Source organism: Genypterus blacodes, unplaced genomic scaffold (assembly GCF_046128005.1).
Source record: "Genypterus blacodes isolate CSIRO-AG114 ecotype Tasmania unplaced genomic scaffold, CSIRO-AGI_Gbla_v1 ptg000070l_1, whole genome shotgun sequence".
Lineage (NCBI taxonomy): Eukaryota > Metazoa > Chordata > Actinopteri > Ophidiiformes > Ophidiidae > Genypterus > Genypterus blacodes.
The window spans coordinates 3,886,378-3,909,960 of NW_027466880.1; the positions used below are offsets into that span (position 1 = coordinate 3,886,378).

At 44.8% G+C, this 23,583-nt stretch overlaps 1 protein-coding gene across 1 annotated transcript; it reads right to left on the reverse strand.

The window, feature by feature from the left end:
• Nucleotides 1-12,849: 12,849 nt before the first annotated feature.
• gata2a (GATA binding protein 2a) lies at nt 12,850-21,002 on the reverse strand. The gene is made up of 6 exons (XM_076156769.1): nt 20,888-21,002; nt 20,226-20,648; nt 18,907-19,473; nt 16,300-16,445; nt 14,386-14,511; nt 12,850-13,739 (listed from the first exon to the last, which is right to left on the reverse strand). The coding sequence occupies exons 2-6, from the start codon at nt 20,452-20,454 to the stop codon at nt 13,440-13,442; spliced, it is 1,368 nt and encodes a 455-aa protein (XP_076012884.1). The 5' UTR covers nt 20,455-20,648; nt 20,888-21,002; the 3' UTR covers nt 12,850-13,439.
• Between the last annotated feature and the right edge of the window lie 2,581 nt (nt 21,003-23,583).

A 23,583-nucleotide genomic window follows, 5' to 3' on the forward strand; every position in this document is an offset into this window, starting at 1 on the left:
TGTCAGTGTTCCAGATTTATTGCTGTGGGTTATAATACAGATGGGTGTTTCTTTTGATTTAGTGTTGTCCTCAGTCTCAGATTTGATCTGTCAAGACGTACTGAACATTTTAATAGAGATTGGTGTCTTGCTTTTTGGGAAATTGACAAAAAAAAACAACGTTATATCTCACAATGTTGAAGATAGAGAAGATAATGAAAATATTTATATAATGTATGGATTGGAACCAAAAAAAAGAAAAAAGAAATTCAGCTCTACTTACTGGGTATTTGTGATCTGTGAGAGGTTTGTTTCCTATTCTTTGAAAGGTTTTTTCAGTTTTGTGCTCAGAAGGCCGTTGCAGGCTCCTCCAGGGCTTCTGACTTCAGCAGAGCAGCCATCTTGCTGCAGACACAGACTGCATTATTGTCTTTAGCCTGCAGACAACCTTTCACATATTTCTCTTTTGCTTGATGGGGCTTTGAGACTCTGTGTCTCTGTTAGACTCACATAGAGACACATACACACACTCGATTATACACACACACTCATGCCCCTTATAACCGTGAACTGACCTATTAACCCAGTACACAGCACCATTTACATTCAGTCACACACACTCACGTATGATTACACATCCATGTATTGCGCTATGTACACAGACTGCAGCGTGGACGCAGGCTTACTCTCTACCACACACACAGACAGAAACACACACGGTGTTGGTCAGACAGACTAACTGGCTCTCAGGCTAATTGAGTCAAGTGTGTGGCCCCATGTGGCCCTGGTCTGACCCCTCTGTAGCCAGGGACACCACTGAGCCTCTGCTTTGATACATTTGATATGGTTTAAGTGAGGAATGAAGACCTAAGCCTGTTTACATTTGAGCTGGATTAGCGTTGGGGTGACAGTGCAGAAACAAGAGAGAGAGAGAGAGAGAGAGAGAGAGAGAGAGAGAGAGAGAGAGAGAGAGAGAGAGAGAGAGAGAGAGAGAGAGTGGGAGAGAGAAAGATAGAGAGTAAGAGGGAGAGGGAGAGGGAGAGGGAGAGGGAGGGAGAGGGGGAGTGAGAGAGTTAGACTAATTAGAAATATTGGACAGACATTATAGATTCTAAAGTAAATCTAACAGGTGGTTGTGACAGTATCCTTGTTTCTGTCACAAATGTGTGCAACGTGCAGAACTAAGTTGTGAAATTTATATACAATTATGAATAGTGTGATTTTTATAATACTTTATTTTCGAGCAAAGGTATGGTTCTACTTTTTGGAGGCTTATAACGAGTGAGTGACCCTCTCACTCTGTGATTTAGTTTACTGTAATGTTTATTATGGGTATCATGCCATAATGTATTAGCGAAATGGGTCCCTGCACATTATTGTAATAGAGTGATTGAAAAGAGGAGAAATCTGATATCTCTCTCTCTCCTATGTTCTCTCTCTTGTTCCTTTCCTCTCTTTCGTCGTCCCTCCACCCCCGCGTGCCCTCCCGCCCCCCTCTCTCTCTCCCTCTTTTCCTGTAGTAATGATTTGATGTTGCTAATGGCTTCCTAAATTTTGTAGAAAGGGCAGAACCAGCACTGTCTCCAGTTTCAGACTTTGGAGGGCTGCCAGACGAGGAGGGAAAGCAGGGGGATGTGAAGGGAGCACAGGCTGTAGGTACAGAGATCAAGCAATGAATATTGGAACCACGAGGGTGTTATCCTCATAATGGCTTCTTTTGATGATATTTATATTTTCTGTTGTTCCGACATTCATATGTCCCAGAACAGAGATTTAAAGAGCTTGATGCCTGAACTGTGTCTGTCTCAATGATATTAGTGGCAGTGGAGACATCAAGGACAAACCATAAAAATACTTTAGAAGGATGCTGATTTATATCCAGAGTAAACTAAGTTGTCACGTTGAAATACAAGTAACAAATCCTTGATTTGGCAGTGATTCTGAAGGCTATAACTAACCAAGTGGTGACATTTTGCCTCAAGACGTGTCTGGCCACTGCTGCGGCACACACACAGGGATATACAACATTGGTGCTGCCGATAGAATAGATTCTATTGTTGGATGTTTGTATTGCTCATTCATGTTAGCCCACATGAAGGGAGTCAATGGGACAGAGAATGACGAATGAATCGGTGCTTGTAGTTAACATGGTATCTGCTTGTGCTGTGCTGTGTGTGTGTGTGTGTGTGTGTGAGAGAGAGAGAGAGAGAGAGAGAGAGAGAGTATGTATTCATGACTGTGTGTGTGTGTGTGTGTGTGTGTGTGTGTGTGTGTGTGTGTGTGTGTGCGTGTGCGTGTGTGTGTGTGTGTGTGTGTTTGCTTGTTTGTCACATGATGTCCTGTGGCAATCCCTAACTAACCGTGCAGGCGCCAGTAGAAGGTGGGGGGGGGGCAGGGGTGGGAGACGGAGACGGGCATGAGGAGACGCAGAGGAGGGAAGAGGAGTTGTGGAGCCGTGGGGCTGACTGCAGTCACATGATGGGCATATAATGAAGCAAAACTACATGCAAACTGTTGAATAACTGCGAAAATGGCTCATGACCTGCAGATCATTGTGCAAACATGGACCGTCCATACAGTAGACATAAGGACGCTGGGACAACTGGGGGACACTAAGTCCATCTGTCCACACGCAGAGAAGACTGACATGAGGAGCCCCTTTTTTTACCTTTTTGTAAAAACATTTAACATTTACACCCCTTAAGAATGTAATGACTGTGAAATGGACACTGAACTTTGGACCTGGTATTATTCTCACTGTCCTTGATACTTGGACGGCTCTCCCATTTTCAGTATAGGGGCCTGTAATATATAATGGAGGTATTAAAAATACATTAGAGAGGCTGAACATTTCATCACTATCAAATTAAAAATGAAACGTTATGCCAAGGTAGTGTTTCTCCTCGCAGGCTTGACAAGAGTCAAAAGTCACTGGACAAAAGTTGGACACAAGCAAAGACAGAGAGGTAGAGGGAAAGAATGGCTGTGTGTGTGTGGCTCTTTATCACACAGGCTTAGTAATGCTGTCATAACTCGTGCTCACACTCCATTAATCACACAGTGTGTATGTACGTGTGTGTGTTAGTGTGTGAATGTTTGTGTGATGTGTGTGTGTGAATGTTTGTGTGATGTGTGTGTGTGTGTGTGTGTGTGTGCGTGTGTGTGTGTGTGTGTGTGTGTGTGTGCAAGTGCAAGTGCAAGTGCAAGTGCATGCATGCCTGTGTGTGTGTGTGTGTGTGTGTGTGTGTGCGTGTGTGTGTGTGTGTGTGTGTGTGTGTGTGTGTGTGTGTGTGTGTGTGTGTGTGTTTGTGTGTGTGTGTGTGTGTGTGTGTGACTTCATGTAGCTGAGGTGGCGGTGTTTACACAGCGTATGAGCAGTGGTTGACCACAGGCCTGGCATGCTGCGCCATGACAGGCCACTGTGAAATGTATCTGACAGAGGCAGCCCGTTGCCCTCTCGCCTGTAATCATTCTGCGTGTGTGTGTGTTTTTGTGTGTGTGTCTGTACAAATAGATGCTCATTATCTGTTGAGCATGGATAATTTAATTGTAGCTTTCACTGACTTCAAAAGCACTTGTAAACATTGCATGTGCAGACTGCTGACATTCATCAGCAGAGAATGATGTTTTTTACGTCAGCACGGAGGGGATCGGGCAGCGTCACGGGGATGAAGATTATGGTTGTGCACTTACAGAAAGGGGGGGGGGGGTAAAATAGATAAGTAAAGGGTAAATGAATCAATGGAGGCCTCTGCCATCCTGGCTTTATTCAGCAGGCCTGACTCTCCCTCTCTCTCTCTCTGTCTCTCTCTTCGTCTCCTTGTCTGTCGTCTATTTTCCCCCCTTTTCCTTCTTGAGCTCTTGATCACTTCTCTTTCCCTTCTCAACTGCATTCCGCACAGTTTTGTCATCCTGCCAAGGAAACGAATCAGAGAGCTCTCTCTCAGTCACCACACTTTTCCATTGTCTCTCCGCCTTTCTGTGCCTGTCCATTCCGAGTTGAGTCTGCAGCCCTCTGTCTCAGCACACTTCACTTTGACCCGTGCAGCCTATGATGTCAGTGCAGGAGCGCGGGCTATTGGGAACTGGCCCAAGGTCGAATGAGCTCGTGTCCAGCCAACATTGCTGCCATCTGAATGGGTGTCATAAAATGTTCATTCTTCCCTTTTAGGAAAGTGCTTCCCTTGTTTGGAGAAAGTGTCTCCTGTTTTAAGAAGTCTGTTGTGCCCTTTTTAAGAGGTTCAAAGTGGCTCCATGATTGCCTATTTTTCCTCTAAACTAATTCAATGTGTACATGCCACTTATCATAATATAGAGCTTGTTATTTGAACCAATAATTGAATGAAGTCATTTTCATCACTGGCTTTAATTAATTTTCATACGTTGTTTCCTTTCTTCGAGACGATCTCCAGTGAACCATAGCAGTGGTGAAATGTTTTAATCAGGGCGGTAAATGAAATAATACTATCAGTCAATTTGGTCTTGCTGTTATTTTTACATGGGTGATTAACCTGTTACCATACCATTGGTTGTTTGACTGGTACAGTGGATTAGCTGGATTAGATGAACGTGCATTCATGTGTATGCATACGGCATATTGTGTGTGTGTGAGATGACAATTAAAGGAGTCATTACACAAAGCTCTTTTTTTCCTTGGCCTTCTTCACATAAGTTGTTCATCCATGTCTAGCAAACTGGGAAATACAAAATGATAAACAGCCCTGGATACTCTTTTGTGAAATATTGCTACAGAATTCCCTAAACCAGTGGTCCCCAAAGAGGGGGACAGAGCGACTGCAGGGGAGGGCGCGGTGCGGGATCGTAAGCGGAGCGATATGAAAAAGTACCGCCACAGGTAAATGAATACGGCGATTCATTTGAGACTTCTTCGCTTAGCTGCAAGAGAATGAGTGTCCAGCCTGTTACTCCAATGTGTGCTTGGACTGAACATTACTGTGAGTGAAAATTGTCGTTATCAGTGATATGGACTGAGGAGCTAGAAACCCGCTTTGCCAACAAACATCACAAACTGTTTACCAAACTATACTAACTTACTGCTATAGAACAGAATATGGGTCTTTTAATGGTGGTTTGGCAGGTTAAAGTTCAATTAGGGGCATAAACAAAGCGGAGAGAAATGGACTTGAGTCAGCCAGAGAGTGAGACTGAGAGATTATAGCTGCCATCATTTGTCTTTGGTCCATTTAACAGCCTGACTGAATTCACCTCTTTACCCAATACTCTGTGTGTGTGTGTTTGAGTGTGATGAGGAGGAGCTGTCTACCCTCTCGCCATCTTCACTCACCTCTCTCTGTATTCTCGACGAGCGGCCTGGTGGTAAATGTGTCGCTCTGCTCTCTTTCTCCCGCTTGTTATCAGACCAGATAGCCCTCAGATAGACACTCGCGCCCACACGCTAAGAGGCTCAGCTAGCCACAGCAACTGATGAAGCCGATGTAGGGCCTCTATGACGACAAGAGGACAGGGCCTTATCTTTCGTCATGGTGATGGCTGTGATGGAATGATGACAATCGGCTCTTGGTTTCATGTTTTCATAGACAGCATGACTGCGAATGGACGGCTGTACAGGCATGTACGCACGTTCGCCTGACCAGACGCACTTATGTCTGTATAGAAAACATATCTGGAGATCTACATGTGTGCACGTGCTCAGAGCTTTCAGATTGTGCATTGCTCTGCACGTGTTTGTCTCAAGCTTTTTCTCATCTGGGGAGTCTATGCAGACAATTTGATCATGGACATGCAGAGACGACAGCAGAGTGAGTTTAAGTTGCTGGTGCTTTTTTCTTCAACTCATCGTCCTCTTACTGTGGTGTCTTTTCTTTCCGACAAATATGACAGATGCATATCAAACTGTGCAGTCTGCTTAGGGGAGATAAGGACAAGTAAGGTGCTGGGGTTGCAACATCCCACTGAGCCAATGAGTGAGCACGGCTACTCATACCGATCTTCAACAGATAGGCTTGTTGTGCGCGCGTGCGTGCGTGCGTGCGTGCGTGCGTGCGTGCGTGCGTGCGTGCGTGCGTGCGTGCGTGCGGTGATGATTTGATAATTTCTGTCTCCAGCAAACCTCCATCTATCATGGTTGCTGGCCTTACATGCCTACTGCTCTAAAATTGGTTCAAAGTAGAATAAAGGGACAGCTGGCGCTCTCATCTTGATAATAAATCAATGGCCATACTTGTTAATTATGAAACACTAAAGTGGTGTTTCAACTTTTGAAATAAAGTAACCTTTGATACAGAAATAATTATCAGCAGCAGCGTTTCGATCTGTCATATTTGTCATCCCCGGTTTTACCCCTTAGATATAACACTTTATAAGAGTAACTCTTTTATCTTTTTCATCTTTGTCTAATATGAGCCTCTAGTCCTTTAATGGTTTAAGGACATGAAGTGTTTTGATGATGACGCACAGAGTGTTCCACTGTTGACACGTGGTCTCTCGTCATAAAACAGGTCTCTCTCTCTCTCTCTCTCTCTCTCTCTCTCTCTCTCTCTCTCTCTCTCTCTCTCTCTCTCTCTCTGTGTGTGTGTGTGTGTGTGTGTGTGTGCGTGCGTGCGTGCGTGCGTGCGTGCGTGCGTGCGTGTGTGTGTGTGTGTGTGTGTGTGTGTGTGTGTGTGTTTGTGTGTGTGTGTTTGTGTGTGTGTGTGTGTGTGTGTATAACCAAACATAACAATTCAACAGGATCTAGGAATGCCCTCACCTTTCTGCATGAGCGACAGGACTGAAATGAGGCTTGGCCGACTGGCTCCTCCGCTGTGACTTACATTTAGCAGCACACAAAGTATTTATCTATCTGCTATAGCTCTGCTTACAGGCAGGCAGACTGTCCCGGTGACCTATCTACATGCACCTGAATACCTGAATACCCCAAATCATTCTGCGGCACTATGCTTTGTTGTGAAGACAGGATGTAGAAGGCTTGAAAGTATATTCAGGGCAGCCAGAGAGCAACTATGTTACTTAATCTATCACACAAGCATCCATCGTTAGTCTACAATAGGGGGGTGAACAGCTTGGGAGTCAAAGCAGGGCATGGGAGGTCTCTATGGACTTCTACTGTCCTCCACTGTCCTCCTGCTCTCTGTCTGGTCATCATTCCCACTGGGAGTGTCCAGAGGATCCATCCAGGGGCTAGCACCTGGGTCCCATCCTCTTCTTCCTGGCCACAGGCCAAGCCGCCCCAGTCTCCCCGACTCATGCCTTTATCGAGTTACCTGCCAGTGAAAGCAGGTGGGGCAGGGCGGGGGCTGGGAATGGCCAGGGACATTATGAGGGCGCGTAAGAAGATGGCAGGTCCAGACGCCCACTCCCCTGAGCCCTTTAGGCATTAGCACTGTACTTGCCCCATGGCTTGTCAATGGGAGCCTTAAGATGAATGGGCTCGTTTGTCCTCAGACAGTGGGGATGAATTTGTCTGTCGGAGCAGGTGAGCGGGAGGGCCGGAGCTCAGCCCAGCGCAGCATGAATAAGACCTGAACACTACCTGTCCCAGGTGAACATCCTGAATGCTCCTTGTCCCAGGTGAGAGGAGACTGACCTCATTTTCCGGGTGAGGCAAGGGAGTGAGCGAGGGAGCGGAGGCATGTCCACGCCCTGCCTCTGACAGCTTCTTCCTTTAATGCATTATACACTCCTCCACTGAACCAAAGAAAGTGTGAAGCGAGCAGAAAGAGGGAACTCTTAGATAATGCTAATTCACAATGGCCGGAGTTTGAATTGCAAGCAAGTTCATGTGTTTAGCGGGAGCTGAATGGTGTTAGTATTTTGTATCCTATGCCTCATTTCAGCAGGGATTTTGTGCAAACACACTCGCATGGCAATAACATGAGAGAGGCCAGTTTGAGGCGGGATAATGGTCCAAAAGTACAACATAGCAGCCACAAAGACCTGTAACTCAATGCACTCATGAACCTCTTTCATTATTAGCACAATGTACTCGTGGACATTCTTGAAACCACAAACTGGCAATAAGGTCGACATCCAACCACTGCTGAATGATATGAAACACTCTCCCTGTTTCTGTCCCTTTTTCACTTCTCTTTCATATTATATTCACAGGGTCCTATTGATGCATATGAAACGTTCAGAGAGTATGACATTAGAACAGAGAAGAAACATTGACATCTTATTTCCTATTCACGCTTTTGAGCAGTTTGACTTGTATATGTTTGACAGATTTAGTGATGGATTGTTAATAAGTTGTAACTCAAATTACACCCTGGTAAACAATCGCTTAGGCTAAAATAGATTAAGCAGTCACTTATTTCATTGAGGCACAAACTCTAAGATTCCTAAAGAAAAAAAGTTTCCATTATAATAAAAACAAAACGTTGGGTCACATAGATACATACATAGATAGATTCATACATAGATACATACATACATACAGACAGACAGACAGACATGCATACTTACAGACAGACAGACAGACAGACAGACATACTTACATACATACATACATACATACATACATACATACAGACACATACATACATACATACATACATACATACATACATACATACATACATACATACATACATACACTAACATACATACATACATACATACATACATACATACATACATACATACATACATACACTAACATACATACATACATACATACATACATACATACATACATACATACATACATACATACACTAACATACATACATACATACATACATACATACATACATACATACATACATACATACATACACTAACATACATACATACATACATACATACATACATACATACATACATACATACATACATACATACATTCACTAACATACATACATACATACATACACTAACATACATACACTAACATACATACATACATACATACATACATACATACATACATACATACATACACTAACATACATACATACATACATACATACATACATACATACATACAGGATCAACCTTTAAAATCCTTACAGCTCATTACTAAAATTCACCTCTTTTCACTGTCTGTGTCAGTCTTTTATGATCTGAATTGGTCCTAATAGGACTATCTAAGTGCTTCCTGTTTGAACTTCTCACTTCCTGTTTTTCTACTATTCTTTTTTTCCCCCACCGCTTTGAAAACCATGGCGTCAGTCGAGCATGGCACGTAGCTGTCACCAGACAAACGTCAATGTTGCGTGGAGAGAAAAAAAACACGACATTGGTGGGGCACTAGAGAGAAATGATGCAAGATAAAACAACATTTGACTTTTTTCTGACTAATTTCGGACATTTGTAGAGATTGTCCATGTGATTCTGTGTGCTGGCAGGTCAGAATGCGTTTTTTTCCTGTCAGTAGAGGTCATCTCTGATTATCTCCTGTCACTTCAGTTTTTCTCTGAATGATCGCTGTCAAAGCTCTGCGGATCACCTCATCTCAACAAACATCTTCAGAGGTTGGATTCATTGAATCACACTGTGTTTCACCGAATTCAGAAGATCCCCCACCTTTTTCCTGTCAGAGGTTATTTCTATGAATGTCTGTTGATCCGTGAAAAGAGGGAAGTTCATGTTTGGGTTTAACACCACTATGACTCTGTGGCCGCGAAGATTCAAACTGTTTCTCTTATTTGGAAATGCTTCATCATGGCCAAAGTTCTCTTTTTGTTCAAGGTCAGTAAACACAGAACTATTTTTTTTTTCTGTGCAACATAAGAAATAAAGACGTGAATGTTCAGTGATCACTTTATCTAAATACAGCCTGGCCTTGTAACTTTAATATCCTTCTAGGGGTTTAAGGAAGGAGGGATGCTTTCTTAGTTAGGCCAAAGACAAAGGTCAACCCCCAGTAAGACACACACACACACACTCACACACAGAGACCTGCGTCTGAACTGTGCACCGCTTCTTTTCATCTTCAACGTCTCTCTCTCTCTCTCTTTCTCTTCTTTGTGCGCGAATGGTTGAGATACCTTTTGATTCTGCTAATTCAATTTGATGAAAAAACAAATACACCGGGGGAGCGAGAGACAAGACATGAGTGGGAGTAGTAGGGGGTGGAGATGGGAGGAATGAAGAGATGGAGTGTTACATATAGAGCTCGGAGAGGGAACGGGAAGGGAGGTGAGGACAGACAGTGAGAGCAGTGTGTGTGTGTGTGTGTGTGTGTGTGTGTGTGTGTGTGTGTGTGTGTGTGTGTGTGTGTGTGTGTGTGTGTGTGTGTGTGTGTCCAGTCCCAGGTTGAAGTTGTAAACCTTTTGGTGCTCTCTTCTAGGTGGCCACCATGTTCACCCCACCAACGCATCTGAGCAGAGCTTTCCTCTTCATCTCCTCGGTGGAACAGCACTCAGATAGAGCAGATAAGTAACATCCTATTTTATGGCTCTTTTTATGTCTCGTATAACAATTCATGATCCGAGTTAGACACGGGTGTCCTTTTTGGCTCGACAAGGCTCGCTGGAGATCTCTGCACCGCAACAGCTGCTGAGTAAAATGTACACGACAAATCCTTCACATTTCACACGCCGTGTCATTCTTAATTGAGTAGAGGATATAGAAACAGAGGCACACGCGGACTGCCCACAATGTTATCCAAGCGTTATGAAGCAAAACGCACCGCCTTCTTGCTACCTCCTGTGTTTACTGGCCCGTATAGGAGATGAAATGGCGACCCTGCGACTGCTTCGGCCCTGAGACGCACACGCTGTCCCTGTCTGTGTGTTCAGTTCCGTGCTGCGTGCATTCAGGCGAGGGGCTGCTCTGGGAGTCGCTAGCCTGGCAGACTGCTGTATTATTTTTGGGAGAGCTGCTCCTTCCCTCTGGAGGGCCTCATTGAAGAGTGCTGCTCTCTCTCTCTCTCTCCCCCCCCCCCCCCCCCCCCTCCCCCCTTCTCAGGGCTCTGGGAGTCGAGCCAAGCTCAGCCAAACAGGCTGCGGCAGCACAAGACCCGAGTGGAGCCATGGCCCTGTACACATGTACACACAGCTCTAAGCTGCACACTGATGGTTACAGCTGCTCTACTGGTAGTCAAGCATTATATTTTGACTGTTGTTCAGCAAGTGAATCAGGGCAATCGGTCAACCCCCCTGCCCTCCCATAACAGATCTAAATTTTCCTATATTGTGTGTGTTCCCAGTCAGTCACTAAGTTTACACACACTCAGTTATCCTAGTATTTGTCCTGGCTAAGACACGTTTTTTAAAAAGCATACTACAATTTAGATGTTTACATGTCGGAATAAAATAACAAACGCATAACCTAGATCTGTAGTATTCATACATTTATGCTGATATAAAATAGTCAATTTATTGTGGTATTCCCGGTAAAATTGTAGCTTTAAAGGGCATTTAAATGTGAGTGTTGAGGTTGTTACGATATGACATAATAAATGTGTCTGACATAAGAATTGACTCTCATCATGGATACTAAAACAACACACATGTAAATTCCTGGATGAACATGATTTCCAAATTCATCTGATCAAGACCTTTGGGGAAAAACCCAACCAATCAAAGCCACCAGATGTGAGCAGAGGGTTTAGCCTTTTCATCGTGCTGGGACTGTGTAATGGGTTGATGTGTGTGTGCTGCGGGTGTGAGGGCCACGCTGCACTCGGTGATGGTGACCTCAAATTGGCCCTAATCGTGCAGACTTATTAGTGACCGGCTTTGTTCAAAGTTTCTCCAGCGCTTTTGTTTTACTGTGATAGCTCAGAATGTGGAGGGGGAATAAGGGGAACGAGGGAGAATAAAAGACAAACAGAACATATGAGACAGACATGGGGGGGGTGAAAAAGATAGACAAAATAAAGAGAAAAGGAGAGAAATGGAGAAAGCGAAGAGGGAGAAAGAGAGTGTATGTCTGCTTCCTGACGGGCTCAGCTGTGTGCACATCTGTGTGCTGGAGGATTCTGAACAGCCCCCCATGTGTTTGCTCAGGTTGCCTGATTGCCTTTCCTTCCTCTTCTCTCTCCCACTAAAGACCTGCTGTCCTTCCTCTCACTCCTGTCGCCGTGCCCAAGTGAGACGGGCTGTACAACGACAGACACGGAGGGGAAGGGACCAGCGTGAAGAGCGCAAACTAAACCTAAAGTTTAGTTTAGCTCAGCATTTGAATAAAATGACATAAGCGTCTTTGGGTTCAATTGAAAGAGCAAAGAAAAGAGGTCCTGCGTCAATTGTTTAGTTAAATAACAATGTGAAGGAGTGACGGTCCTGCATTATTTGTTTTTTCCAGTGTGTGTGTGTGTGTGTGTGTGTGTGTGTGTGTGTGTGTGTGTGTGTCTGCGTTAGTGCGTGTGTGCGCCTGTGAGAGCACGTGTGTGCGTCCATATGTATGACTGTGACTCTGGAGCCCTTTGCTGGAGTCTGTCTGGGTGCAATGGTCCAGCCCGAGGCCTCAGCTCCACAAAGAGGCCTTCTCTTAACAACACAGCATCACAGATAGAGGAGGGGCCTGACCAAAGCATTACCACGCTCCAGGGATCACAGAGCTTCCCTTGATACATCTGATATCACTTATGATTTTCATAATCAAGCTGCATTCATTAGAAGGCATCAGAACAAGAGAGACCGACTCCACTTATGAGGCAGTGACAGTGTTTATTTCAGTATTAAACTTTATTTTCTTTACTTTTGTGAGATGGAAAAATGATAAAAACGTACAGCTCAGGGACATTTTATCTAAGATAAGTCAGTGTTTTTCTTTACGTAATAACCATGAAATTAAAATAACAGTTTCCATGTGTCTTTGACAAAAGCTTAAAGAGTGAAAATAAATTATCGTAGCAATAATTATAACATCAAATATAACAACAATAATAGCAATTAAGCATTTATAAACACTCTATTTACTTGCGTCTTTTCCATAAAAGTCTGTCATTAAAAACAGATGAGCATTGTGGTGGTGTACAATCCAGCATGTGAGGAGAGCACTGGGTGGTGGATGTTGTAGTTAAGGTCTGACTGGTTGGTGTAACTGCATTCTGCCAGCTTTGAGACTTCAGCATCGACAGTTCTGTTTGTGCACAGCCGATATGGACCAGTTGCCCGCGAATGGGCAGCGTGCACGTATCTCAGTATACAATGAGACGGCCATGAGGACAAAACAGCGGTTCTTTTAAGACCTCTCGTAAGTCTCCTGTTACAGGGTCAAGGAGAGGCGGGTACCAAAGTGACTTAGTAAAAATAAGCAAAAAGAACGGCAAGTGTCTCCATTCACTCCATTTCAGAGAGGTCTCACCCAGGGACTGACAAATCCCCCCTGACATTAGCTCTTAACAGAGTCCAGTTAAGTCCTGCTCTCATTGTCCCGTCAGCGAAGTCAGGCAGGATGCGACCTTCAGTCAAAAAGTCCAACTCAAAATCCCTCCCTTCCATCCACTGTACACGAAGCAAGAAGACAGCCCACCTGATGTGGGCGCCATTTAGTGTCAATGGCAATGTGGCGTCTGAGCGTAGAGGGCCTCAGTGGGGCTCGGCCCAAACTGGCGAGCGGTTGGAATGGTGGTGGTGACCGAACGACGGGTGAATGGGCGTAGGTGTGGGCAGCATGTGTCCCGAGTGGCTGAAGGGGGGCAGGTGACCCATGTGGGCCATGTGACTTGTCAGGCCTGGCGGACCACCAAAAGGAGACGCCTTGTCCTGCATGCACTTGGACAGCTCATCAAAGCCGTCCCCGATCCGCTTGTTCCTCTTGGACTTGCTGGACATCTTGCGGTTGCGGGTCTGGATGCCTTCTTTCTTCATGGTCAGGGGTCTGTTGACCTGTGGAGAGCAGCAGATGAGCTTATAGGCAACGCAGACATTAAACAAAATACTATAAATACAACAATATCATCTGATGTGTGTGTATAAATGCATGTGTGTGTGTCACCAGCAAAACGTTACATATAAACACTTTCATTCAAATTTAAATAAACTTCTTTCACAGCATTACACCAGTAAGAAATACTATAAATATTGAGCAGCTGTTTTGCATAAACAGCTCTATTATAATGAGAGTCGTGGGCGTTTTGTAGCTTTTGTCCAATTTCAAGCCAAACAGAACTGACCCGGTCCATATGAATACATGGTTGGGGGGGCCCGGCTGGAGCTGAAAGGAGCCGTCTGAGACAAATCCTCATCAGTGTAACCGACGCCATTACACAGAATGACAGTCCCACCCTGCAGCCTCTCCGGGGACTTACGCCCCCAATTGAGACAACGATGAATTCATTTAAACGCGGAGGGAGAGACCGGTGGGTTCTGCTTCACAGGGCGAGCAGGCTTTACTTCCTCACGCTCACACTTTCACCGCCGCTAAATCGATAACGAGCTGTCCGCCCCCCTGACAAGTTACGATCAGCGCCCCCCCCCCCCCCCCCTACACACACACACAGACACACACTTTTTTGCAGGGTGGGCTACTTACGTTGTGCAGTTTGAAGTACAGGCCGCAGGCGTTGCACACCGGGTCACCGTTGCCGTTGCGCCTCCACAGTGTGGTGGTGGTGGTCTGGCAGTTTGCACAGCAGGTGCCTGCACGCCGAGCAGCGGACTGAGCGGAGCAGAGAGAGAGAGAGAGAGAACAGCGTGAATAACGGGCCAACACTGCAGACGGGTCACCGAACCGAACCGACCGACATATGAAACAACTTTACCAGGCAGAGTCTCGTTGTAATTCATGTTAAAACTTGGTGTATTTTAATGATCTGCTGCAAAGACGCAAATCTTGGTATGTTAATTCCAACGATAAAATTGTTCAATTTCAGTTCTCCGTTTCTATTTCGTCTTTTGTTTCTGTCTGCTCATGCCGCCAATTATCATATTTAATTTAATGAATTAAAATATGAAGCTGGCATTTGCTGGTTGTATAATGCAGGCATTGTGTCTCCTGAAGCAGGATGCCGGAGAGCCGGTGTCCTGCCCGGCTATGTGCTGCTGCTGCGGCCATTGCGGATCAATTCTTCACACATAATAAGAAACATTAGCTTTACATGCAAGAAGCCGCGGGCTCTGTGCTGTGCGAGCAGCATCCACACTGGTTTTCAATTCACTTCAGATGGACTGTGGGTGATGTTGACCTGGAGAACAGCAGCCTCGCATGGTCATTTTGATGTTGAATAAAATATGTCACCTAAACGCGCTCATATTTAGCCACTGCCCGTAGAGAATAACAAACAAGAAAAGAACATAAATCCATTTATTTTCCAATCCCCGCCCTCTCGCTCTCTCTTCACACATAAGCGGCTCCTCCACTGTTGTGATAATCTCTTTATAGTGTATGTCAGTGCGGCCATAGAGAATGCAGCGGGCTGCTTGAAGGCGGAAACAGCCGGGAGCTCCACTTCCTTATCTGGGCCGGGCAGATATCCGGATAGGAAACAACTGGATGCCCCTTTGAACACAAGTCTGAAAACACTTCAGCTGAAAATGCAAAAGCTACCGCCGCATGCGGGCCGACGCAGTGGAAAAACTGATCGACTTTACAGCAGGAGGAGCGAGGGACAAAATTAATAAATACGTTTGATTTTTTTTTTTTAGATCTGAAATATGCTGCCGCCGTTTTCACAGGAATGACAACAATTATAGACAATAGAATTAAAAATGCAGCCTACGCAATTATAATAATATTAGTTTGGTTTAATAACGGAGTTCAGAGATATTTGAGCTAAATTTAAGTGAATATAACCAGCAATATTGTCATATTGTAAATTGTTTATATTATATTTAAATCTGCATTTATCATCAATATTATTAATATTATAATTATTGCTAATTTATATATATATAATATGCTAATAATTCAACCTGCCCATTCAACCAAGCCTATTCGTGTTAGATAACAAAGGACGTAATAAAAGCGGGGGTGGTATAGTACAATCTTTTATACCATAAGAGATTATTTTTGTTTCTGAATTCAGATCGATAAGAATGACTAATTGATTAACTTTAAAATATATCTTCTGAAAGTCAAAGAACATTTCTCTGCTGCTATAGAGTGACATGTGCTGCTGTGTTGCAGAGGCACACTGATGAGCAGTGTTGTGTTCATTGCTCTTTCATTTACTCCTGCATGGTGTTAACTAAAGCAGCATGGGCATTGGTATCAGTAACAGTATCAGAAGTACCAGCAATAATGATAGCAGGGACAATGGCAATAGTAGCAGTATTGTAACAGGCCATGAAGGCGGATCACCAGGGGGTGAGAGGGACAAACAATTCCAGGAAGATCATAGGGAAAATATAACTTTCCTGGAATTGTGCTGCCAGCATCTGCTTTGTGCTCATATTTGGGTGCCTTCTCTCTGAGCAAAGCAACAGAGAACAGAGAAACAGGACTCACCAGTCTGCGTTTGGGCTTGATCAGCGGTCGGTTCTGGCCGTTCATCTTATGGTATAGTCCACAGGCGTTGCACAGGTAATGGCCGGTTCCATCCCTTCGCCACAGAGGGGTGGACGTGGCACCACAGTTTACACATTCACGGCCCTCTGCATATAATTCAAGAGGAGACAAAAAGAAATTTTATATAATTAAAAAGTTCACCCACTGGCGGAAGCAGTATGACACATGCAGAAATGCAGCAAAGCAGCTGTCCAGCTGAATCAGCCGAGCGTGATCCTGAATGAACCGCCTGACCCTCTCCACTCTGTAATATGAAGTCAAAATCTCTCTCATGAGAATGCTTTGTGACAATGTCCATATCAGAGCGCAGGTGTATGTGGCTGTCATGGACACAGACACCTCTATGTAAACTGATCCAGAGTGGGGAGACCAGAGACAGCCAAAACTTGTCCAGAGGTGTCCAACAAGAAGAACGAGACACACCATCAAATTAGGACTCCATTATTCATCAGTTTAGTGGGCACCTATGAGAGGAAACGTACGTGTGTGGTGGTGGTATTAAATGTGCTGGACATTGTTATGGTCTCTGATGAAAAGCTTCCATGCCAGTTTCTCTTCTATAGCCTCAATTAATAATATAGAAACATCAAATAATCAAACTAGTATTGTTGTGGAATGAGGGTTGTTTACACTTCGCTGGTAACCAAATCTTGACCTGTAGACTTGTTGTGCAAGTTTCAGTGCTTCTGGGGTCCTTCAGAAAGCCGTATGGTAGGTATTCCCACATGTTCTCCTCTCATGTGCGGGCTTGACTGACTTCAAACGGCCTGTTGCTGTTGCAATTCATTTAATTCAAGTATCCCTCTCTCCCTAGAGCATCATCTCATTATTCTTGTTATAATGTCAGCGACACCCAAAGTCCCACCCTGCTACACAATGGAATCTGACCTGAGCAAAGGCAATGCTTCTTTTGAAATGCATGAAACTTTGCAACAGTGCTTTCTACCTCCACACTTTCGCAAGTCCAAAACTTAAAGGGGTGTCATTACCGCCTTAAATGTCCATCTACAATGACTGGTGTGTGTGAGGCAATGTTTGATGTTGAAATAAGAATGAATGTTAAGTAGAGAGGAGGGCTCCTGGTTTGAGGTTAGTTCAACAGGAACCCTCACTCCTGTTAGGTATGTGCTGACAGCTAAAATGTCATTGTGGCATTTTGTACAACAATCAATCACCATTACTGGCACTGGACATTACTCTGACAGATAAGAGCCTTTTTTAATGTTGTGGCAGATATGATTGTGTTACTGATTCAGCCAAAGCCTGACCAGCTTCTTTTTAAATGTCACAGTGTAACATTTCTCTCACATTCAGAAAGCATTCCCTGGGTGTATTAAAAAAGAAAAGCTTTGGGACAATGCCTGACAAACACTGATAATTACATACACATATTTGTAGCTCGTATAACTGCACGTTTGTCACTGCAGCTGGAATAAAGAATGCAGGGAAATTATTGTCCCATTACTGGATTAAGTTGTTTTCCTGTCTGCACACTGTCAGACATAAAATATAAACACTCTGTTTTACTTCCAACATACTGAATATTGTATCAGGTGCCGGGTCAGACAGGCAGATACTGGACTGTTTCTATCATAATCTACCTCACTGGCTTGGGAATTATGAGTGAAATTAAACCAATTACGTGCATTCTTTGCCATCATTACCACTGCCACTGGCCTACAAATCCAAGGAGTGATGCACACTAGTAACACCGTCATTAAATACGGTCTAGTCTGTCTGAAACAGAAGTAGATACACTGAGGACTCGGTTACCTCCAGTGCACCAAGCCAAGGCCATGCTTAAAAACACAAACAGCAGGGCTCTGTCCCAGTGCTTTGTTAGTACTGGGAGAGGGGTGGGGAGGGGTGCAGATCGTGATTTGTTCACTTGGAGGTATACAGGATATGGAAGGAGCCAGGGCGTCGTGACTCCTGCATTTTTAAGCGCAATAAAGGCCACGTTTGAAAGAAAACAAGAACAGGCACAAAGAGCTCGGCCAGCACATAAATTTAGGACTCTTAGTCAGATTGTAGACTTAAATATATCCGGGAACTTTTTTTTTTTCCAGAATTCTCTTTGTTGCATCAGTCTGTGATCTGACAAACTGGTCAGACAATATAATTAATTTCCCCCCTGAGACATAAAGATATCTATGAATAATGAATGAGCGTAAGGACATCTAACGTCTCGTTCGGCGTTTCACTTTCCTGTCTTTAAAGTCGCCCCGCTCCCGCTCCTCCAAAACGTTTAATCATGTCCAGATCATTTGGTAAATAGTTTGACCCTGATTAGTCTTGATGAGTTTCATGTTAAGATTCTGACCCTTTTAAGTGGTGATGATACGAAGATAAAGAGGTGTTGGGACAAGTTTGGACAAGAGACAAGCGCCTGATAACGGGAATGATCACTCATGTCCGGGGGACTTTAGAGCAACACGTAGACCACAGGCAAATTACACATACATCGCTTTTTTAAACACACTGCGATTCATAACGCAAAGCTCTTATATCATGTAATATGTGTTGTGTAAAAGAAGTGAGACTCACCTGAGCTGGATCTCGCTTTGCTTTTACATTTAGGCGTAAAACTGGAGGCTGATCCGCCCAGCAGGCTGCCAGGGTGGAAGAGGCTGCCGCTGTATTCGTGCGGAGTGTGCAGAGGGTAGGCCGGGTAGGTCGGGATGGGGTGGTGCGTCGCTGGGCCCTGGCCGTTCATGGAGGCCAGGCCGCTGCGGAGAGGACTGCAGCTCTCCATTTTCATGCCGTCCGTCAGTGGCACCTGGTACTTAATCGACTCCTTCTCGTCCATTCTGGTGGAGGTCGGCGAGGTTGGGCCGGGGTCCGGGGACACGTCCTTCGGGGGAGTCGGGGGGAAGCTGTAGAGGTGCGGGCTGGAGTGGGACGCGGGAGTGAGGGACGACACCGGGGCCGCGCCGGTGCTGCTGCTGCACGGGTAGCCGGAGCCGGCAGGGTGCAGGCCGGGTTTGAAGTGGCTGACCGCCCATGCGTTGTGGTGGTGGGCAGCGGAAAGAGCTGCTTTACCGGGGTCCAGCCAGGGAATACCCGGGCTGTGGATAAGGTGTGGCCGACAGACCTGGTTCCCAGTCAGGCGAGCTAAAATAAAAATTAGATATTTGTATTAACCGTCTCTTTCTTAACGCCTATCCACTTCTGACATAGGCGATTGACAATCAGCGAGCAAAGCAAACAGAAAGCATAAAGATCAGCATCTTACCTGTTAAATGATCCGAACTACTCAAGCCCGACATTTAGTTTTCTCACCTCCAAATGTTAATAAAATACTACAATAAATAAACTACAATTCAAGATGATAATTTTGACCACAACCTGTTGATTATTCCTCTGAAAATTAAGGAGAAAGAGCAAGAGCCGCGGAATGGATTTGATCTATACGGATTGAAGATCTAAAATTATGTGTGCAGGCCTATAGACAAACACAACCAAAGAATCTAAGAATCTATCCAGAGCTAAAGCTTTACATCGCCTGCAGCTCCCGGACTAAAGATTGCTATTAGTAAATTTGCGGTTTTTATTTTGTATCCGGGAAGTGCCTCTCTCTCTCTCTCTCCCTGCCCCAACATAGAGGGGTTAGATGACATACTTCCCCTTCCTCTTGCTGTCATTTGCCAGAAATTCCTTTTATGTCGGCGAATCAACGGAGAAATGACAAGAATTTTTCTCTCTAGCCAATGAATCAAATGCAGGCAGCCATGCATTTGCGTGAAAAGTGAAAAATTTACTATGAAACTGCAAAATTAATACAAAAGCGTAACGTAATAACACTTCACATATCTGCAGCAGCTTGGTGAGAGCTGCTAAAAAGGGAGTCAAATTATTAATCTTACCATGTGCTTGACTATAGGTGACTCTGGCCCGTGAGTTTGTGTAGTATGGGTTCCCTTGAGAGTCCAAGTGGTTGAGAAACATGTCTACCTCGTCCTGGGGCAGTAAGGGCGCCATGGGCTCCATGTAGTTGTGGCTCAGGCTGTGATGGTGAGAGTCCGGGTGCTGGCCGTTCAGCACTGCGTGGTGGTGCGCCATCCACCGAGACTGGTCGGCCGCTGCGACCTCCATGGCAAAGCTGGAGCTGAAGCTGAGGCGTCTGCTCCTCTCTCAGTGCGTGTGTACGGGCGGTACGTTAGTCTCCACGATGGATTTAGATCCTCTTGACAATTTTTTTTTTTTTAATTCCCGAGCCGTCAAAATCTGGACCGAACTGCAGAATTAGAATCCCTTAAATAAAGCGATTCTCCTTCTCTCTCTGATACCTGTAAAGAGACGTAAATAAAATATTACAAATCAATTCAAACACACCGTGCTCGCGCGATCTCCTCTATGTTGTCATCTATGCATAACCTCTACACACGTGAAATACGCTTCACACACTTTGAATCCCAATAATTAAAGGTCGGGAGCAAAGTAGTGCATGTCACAGCTGTCTCAGTATAGTGAAGCAGTGTATTCCGCGTCCGGAGAAGAAGAAAACAAATATGTTTCCACTGGGTACCTGTTGCGTGAACGATCAGCTGACGGGGAGGACGGTTTGGGTGCGTAAAGCTCCGGATTTGTGCGGGTCTCAGGCACATTAATGCGCTGGGGCTGCGGACTGATGCGACTGGCGCCAGTAAATTCCCATATCAAGCCGCGCGGGGCGGGGTCTCGGTGAGAGCCAATCACAGATCAGTGCGTCCACAATTGGCTCTCTGCGTCCCTGTTCTCCTTTCAATTTCCATTCCAAACAGTAATTTCCCAGCGCCGAGAAACTAAAAGACTTATCAATCAGCAGGGTAATTTCTTGGGGGTCTTTCTCCCTCATGAAGCTCACACTGAATGAGCAATCGGCCTGATAATGTCTGCTTTTTAGCGGCACTTATAAGCCTAAAGACAGACATCTAACATGGGGAGAAATCCAGTCCTCATAATATACAGAGAGTTGACTCGGACAGTATAATCTTAAATGAGCTCATCTAGTATATATGCTGCAGAACAGAGAGCGTAACAGGACCTGAGGATGCATTCGACTTATTTGAAGGATTCCTACTCTTTTTTCTTTTAATTTCGTACCTTACACCTACGTACCAGATCTGTTTTAAGCACAGCAACGTTTGCTGATTTGACTTTACAACCCTCACAATAATTTTAAGTGTTGCTCTTCACATGCTGATGTTATGTAAATAAACAGCGTTTTCAGCGCCTCTAAAACCAACAGAGGAGTCAATTTATGACCCCGAAATTGGCCCCATTGTTGTGAGCGCCTAATTGTCTTTAATTACTAGGGCATTCCTCTTGTGAAAACAGTGGTTTTGTCTCTGTGTCAGAACAATTAAAACACAGTTTGCATACTAATGGCGCCTCTTTCTCGTTTTGTGGCACCAGGGTTGGGCGCAAGGCCTCACATATGAAAATCAGTTGATCGTGAGTTTAACGCCCTAACCTGAAGTCAAAACTCTCAGCAGGCTGGTGTCTCTGTCTGGACCCCACAACAGTTTCTTGTTTAGAGACACCTCATGCCCCGCATTGTTGTTTTACATTAATCTGTCTGCTCTACCTGCAAAGGGTCTATTATATTATATTATATTCCATTCTTCAAAGACGTAACAACAATGTGTGTGTAATATTATTAGTTCATGTGCGTGAAGCAGTAAAACAGCTTGTGTTGTCGATCTTTGTTGGGTGTGAGTGACAGGGAGAAATTGGAGGGTCGGAGCGTGTAGACTAGCCGCCAAGCCGACGCCGGGACCTGACGTCACAGAATCAGGGGGTTGGGGTCGAGAAGATGTGTCAAATGTGTATCAGCTTTTGATACTTACAAAAATTCTCCAGGTAAAAGATGAAAAGACTTAATAACTCTGATAAGGGCAATCATGGTGTGATCTGATGCTAAACCGTGTGTGTGTGTGTGTGTGTGTGTGTGTGTGTGTGTGTGTGTGTGTGTGTGTGCGCGTGCGTGCTTGTGTGCGTGCGTGCTTGTGTGCGTGCTTGTGTGTCAGTCATCAGTCGTTAAATCATTGGCATGAAGCCTGGGGCAGTGAGTTGATGAGCTCAACTCTTTGAGCTTGTCAACTCCTAAAATCAACAAATTAGTGCTTGTGGGGCAGCAGAGAGGGCTGCAACCTGAATAACTGACATTCCACTGAAAAGAAGGCAGGCTAACACACTTACATTACTGGCACTTACACACATACATGTGATGATTCAGATATACACTAAAATAATAATAAATAATTGGTCATTCAGCTGTGATAACGGTTAATGAAGAATTAAGCTGTTATAGAATCTGCAATTGCTGTTTCATGCTTGAAGCTGAAGTAAAGAATTCTTCTGTTTGAGCTGAATCACCTATGTGTGTTGCTCTTGATCTTGAGGTTTGCACAAAAAAAGTGAAAGGAGATTCTTCTGTCTACTGTAATGTGTGGCTAAGCCTTCACAGGAGTCAGTCAGTTTGGCTGCTCTTCATGGTCGCTCTGCTGGGCCTCAGACAGGACCAGGCCTTGCTAGCTGCTGCAGCATGCCCATTGTTGTTTTGTATGTTTGCCAAATGGATTACTCAGCAGGATTTAGCCCTCTGTAATTTATACCTTCATTAATCCCATTTGTATCTGTGCTGGAACAAAAGATGGGAGGTTTGGAGTGAGGGAGAGGGCGTCGGAGAGTTAGGGTGGAAGGGGGGGTGGGGGGCATTGGTGTCCCTCTGTCTTTTTCAAGGACGCAGCAGTATTGTTTCACACTGGGGATGCTATCCTAGACCTTAGAACACTATCCCTCTCACAACACCTCCTGTGCTGGGTGAGAATTGTGTGCAACAACTGTATCGCTGTGAAGCCACAGTGGCTAATGAACAACAAGATTATCATTCCGATCCATGCTGTTATTAAATGGGATTGGCTTTATCTACCTGTTTGTTCCCATTGGGCACAGTCATCCATCATTATCCAGAGTGGAGGTGCGTGTATGTGTGTGTGTGTGTGTGTGTGTGTGTGTGTGTGTGTGTGTGTGTGTGTGTGTGTGTGTGTGTGTGTGTGTGCGCGCATCACTGTGCAATTGTGTGTGTGTGTGTGAGGAGCCACACTGGGGCTTGTGAAGATAAGCAGAGCCAGAGAGAGGAGAATGACACAAACCAGCTGAAGCATTATTGTCCCCTTTACTCACGGCTAATTAGATGGAGCCAGGGCACAGGGGGGCTTCACACACACACACACAAAA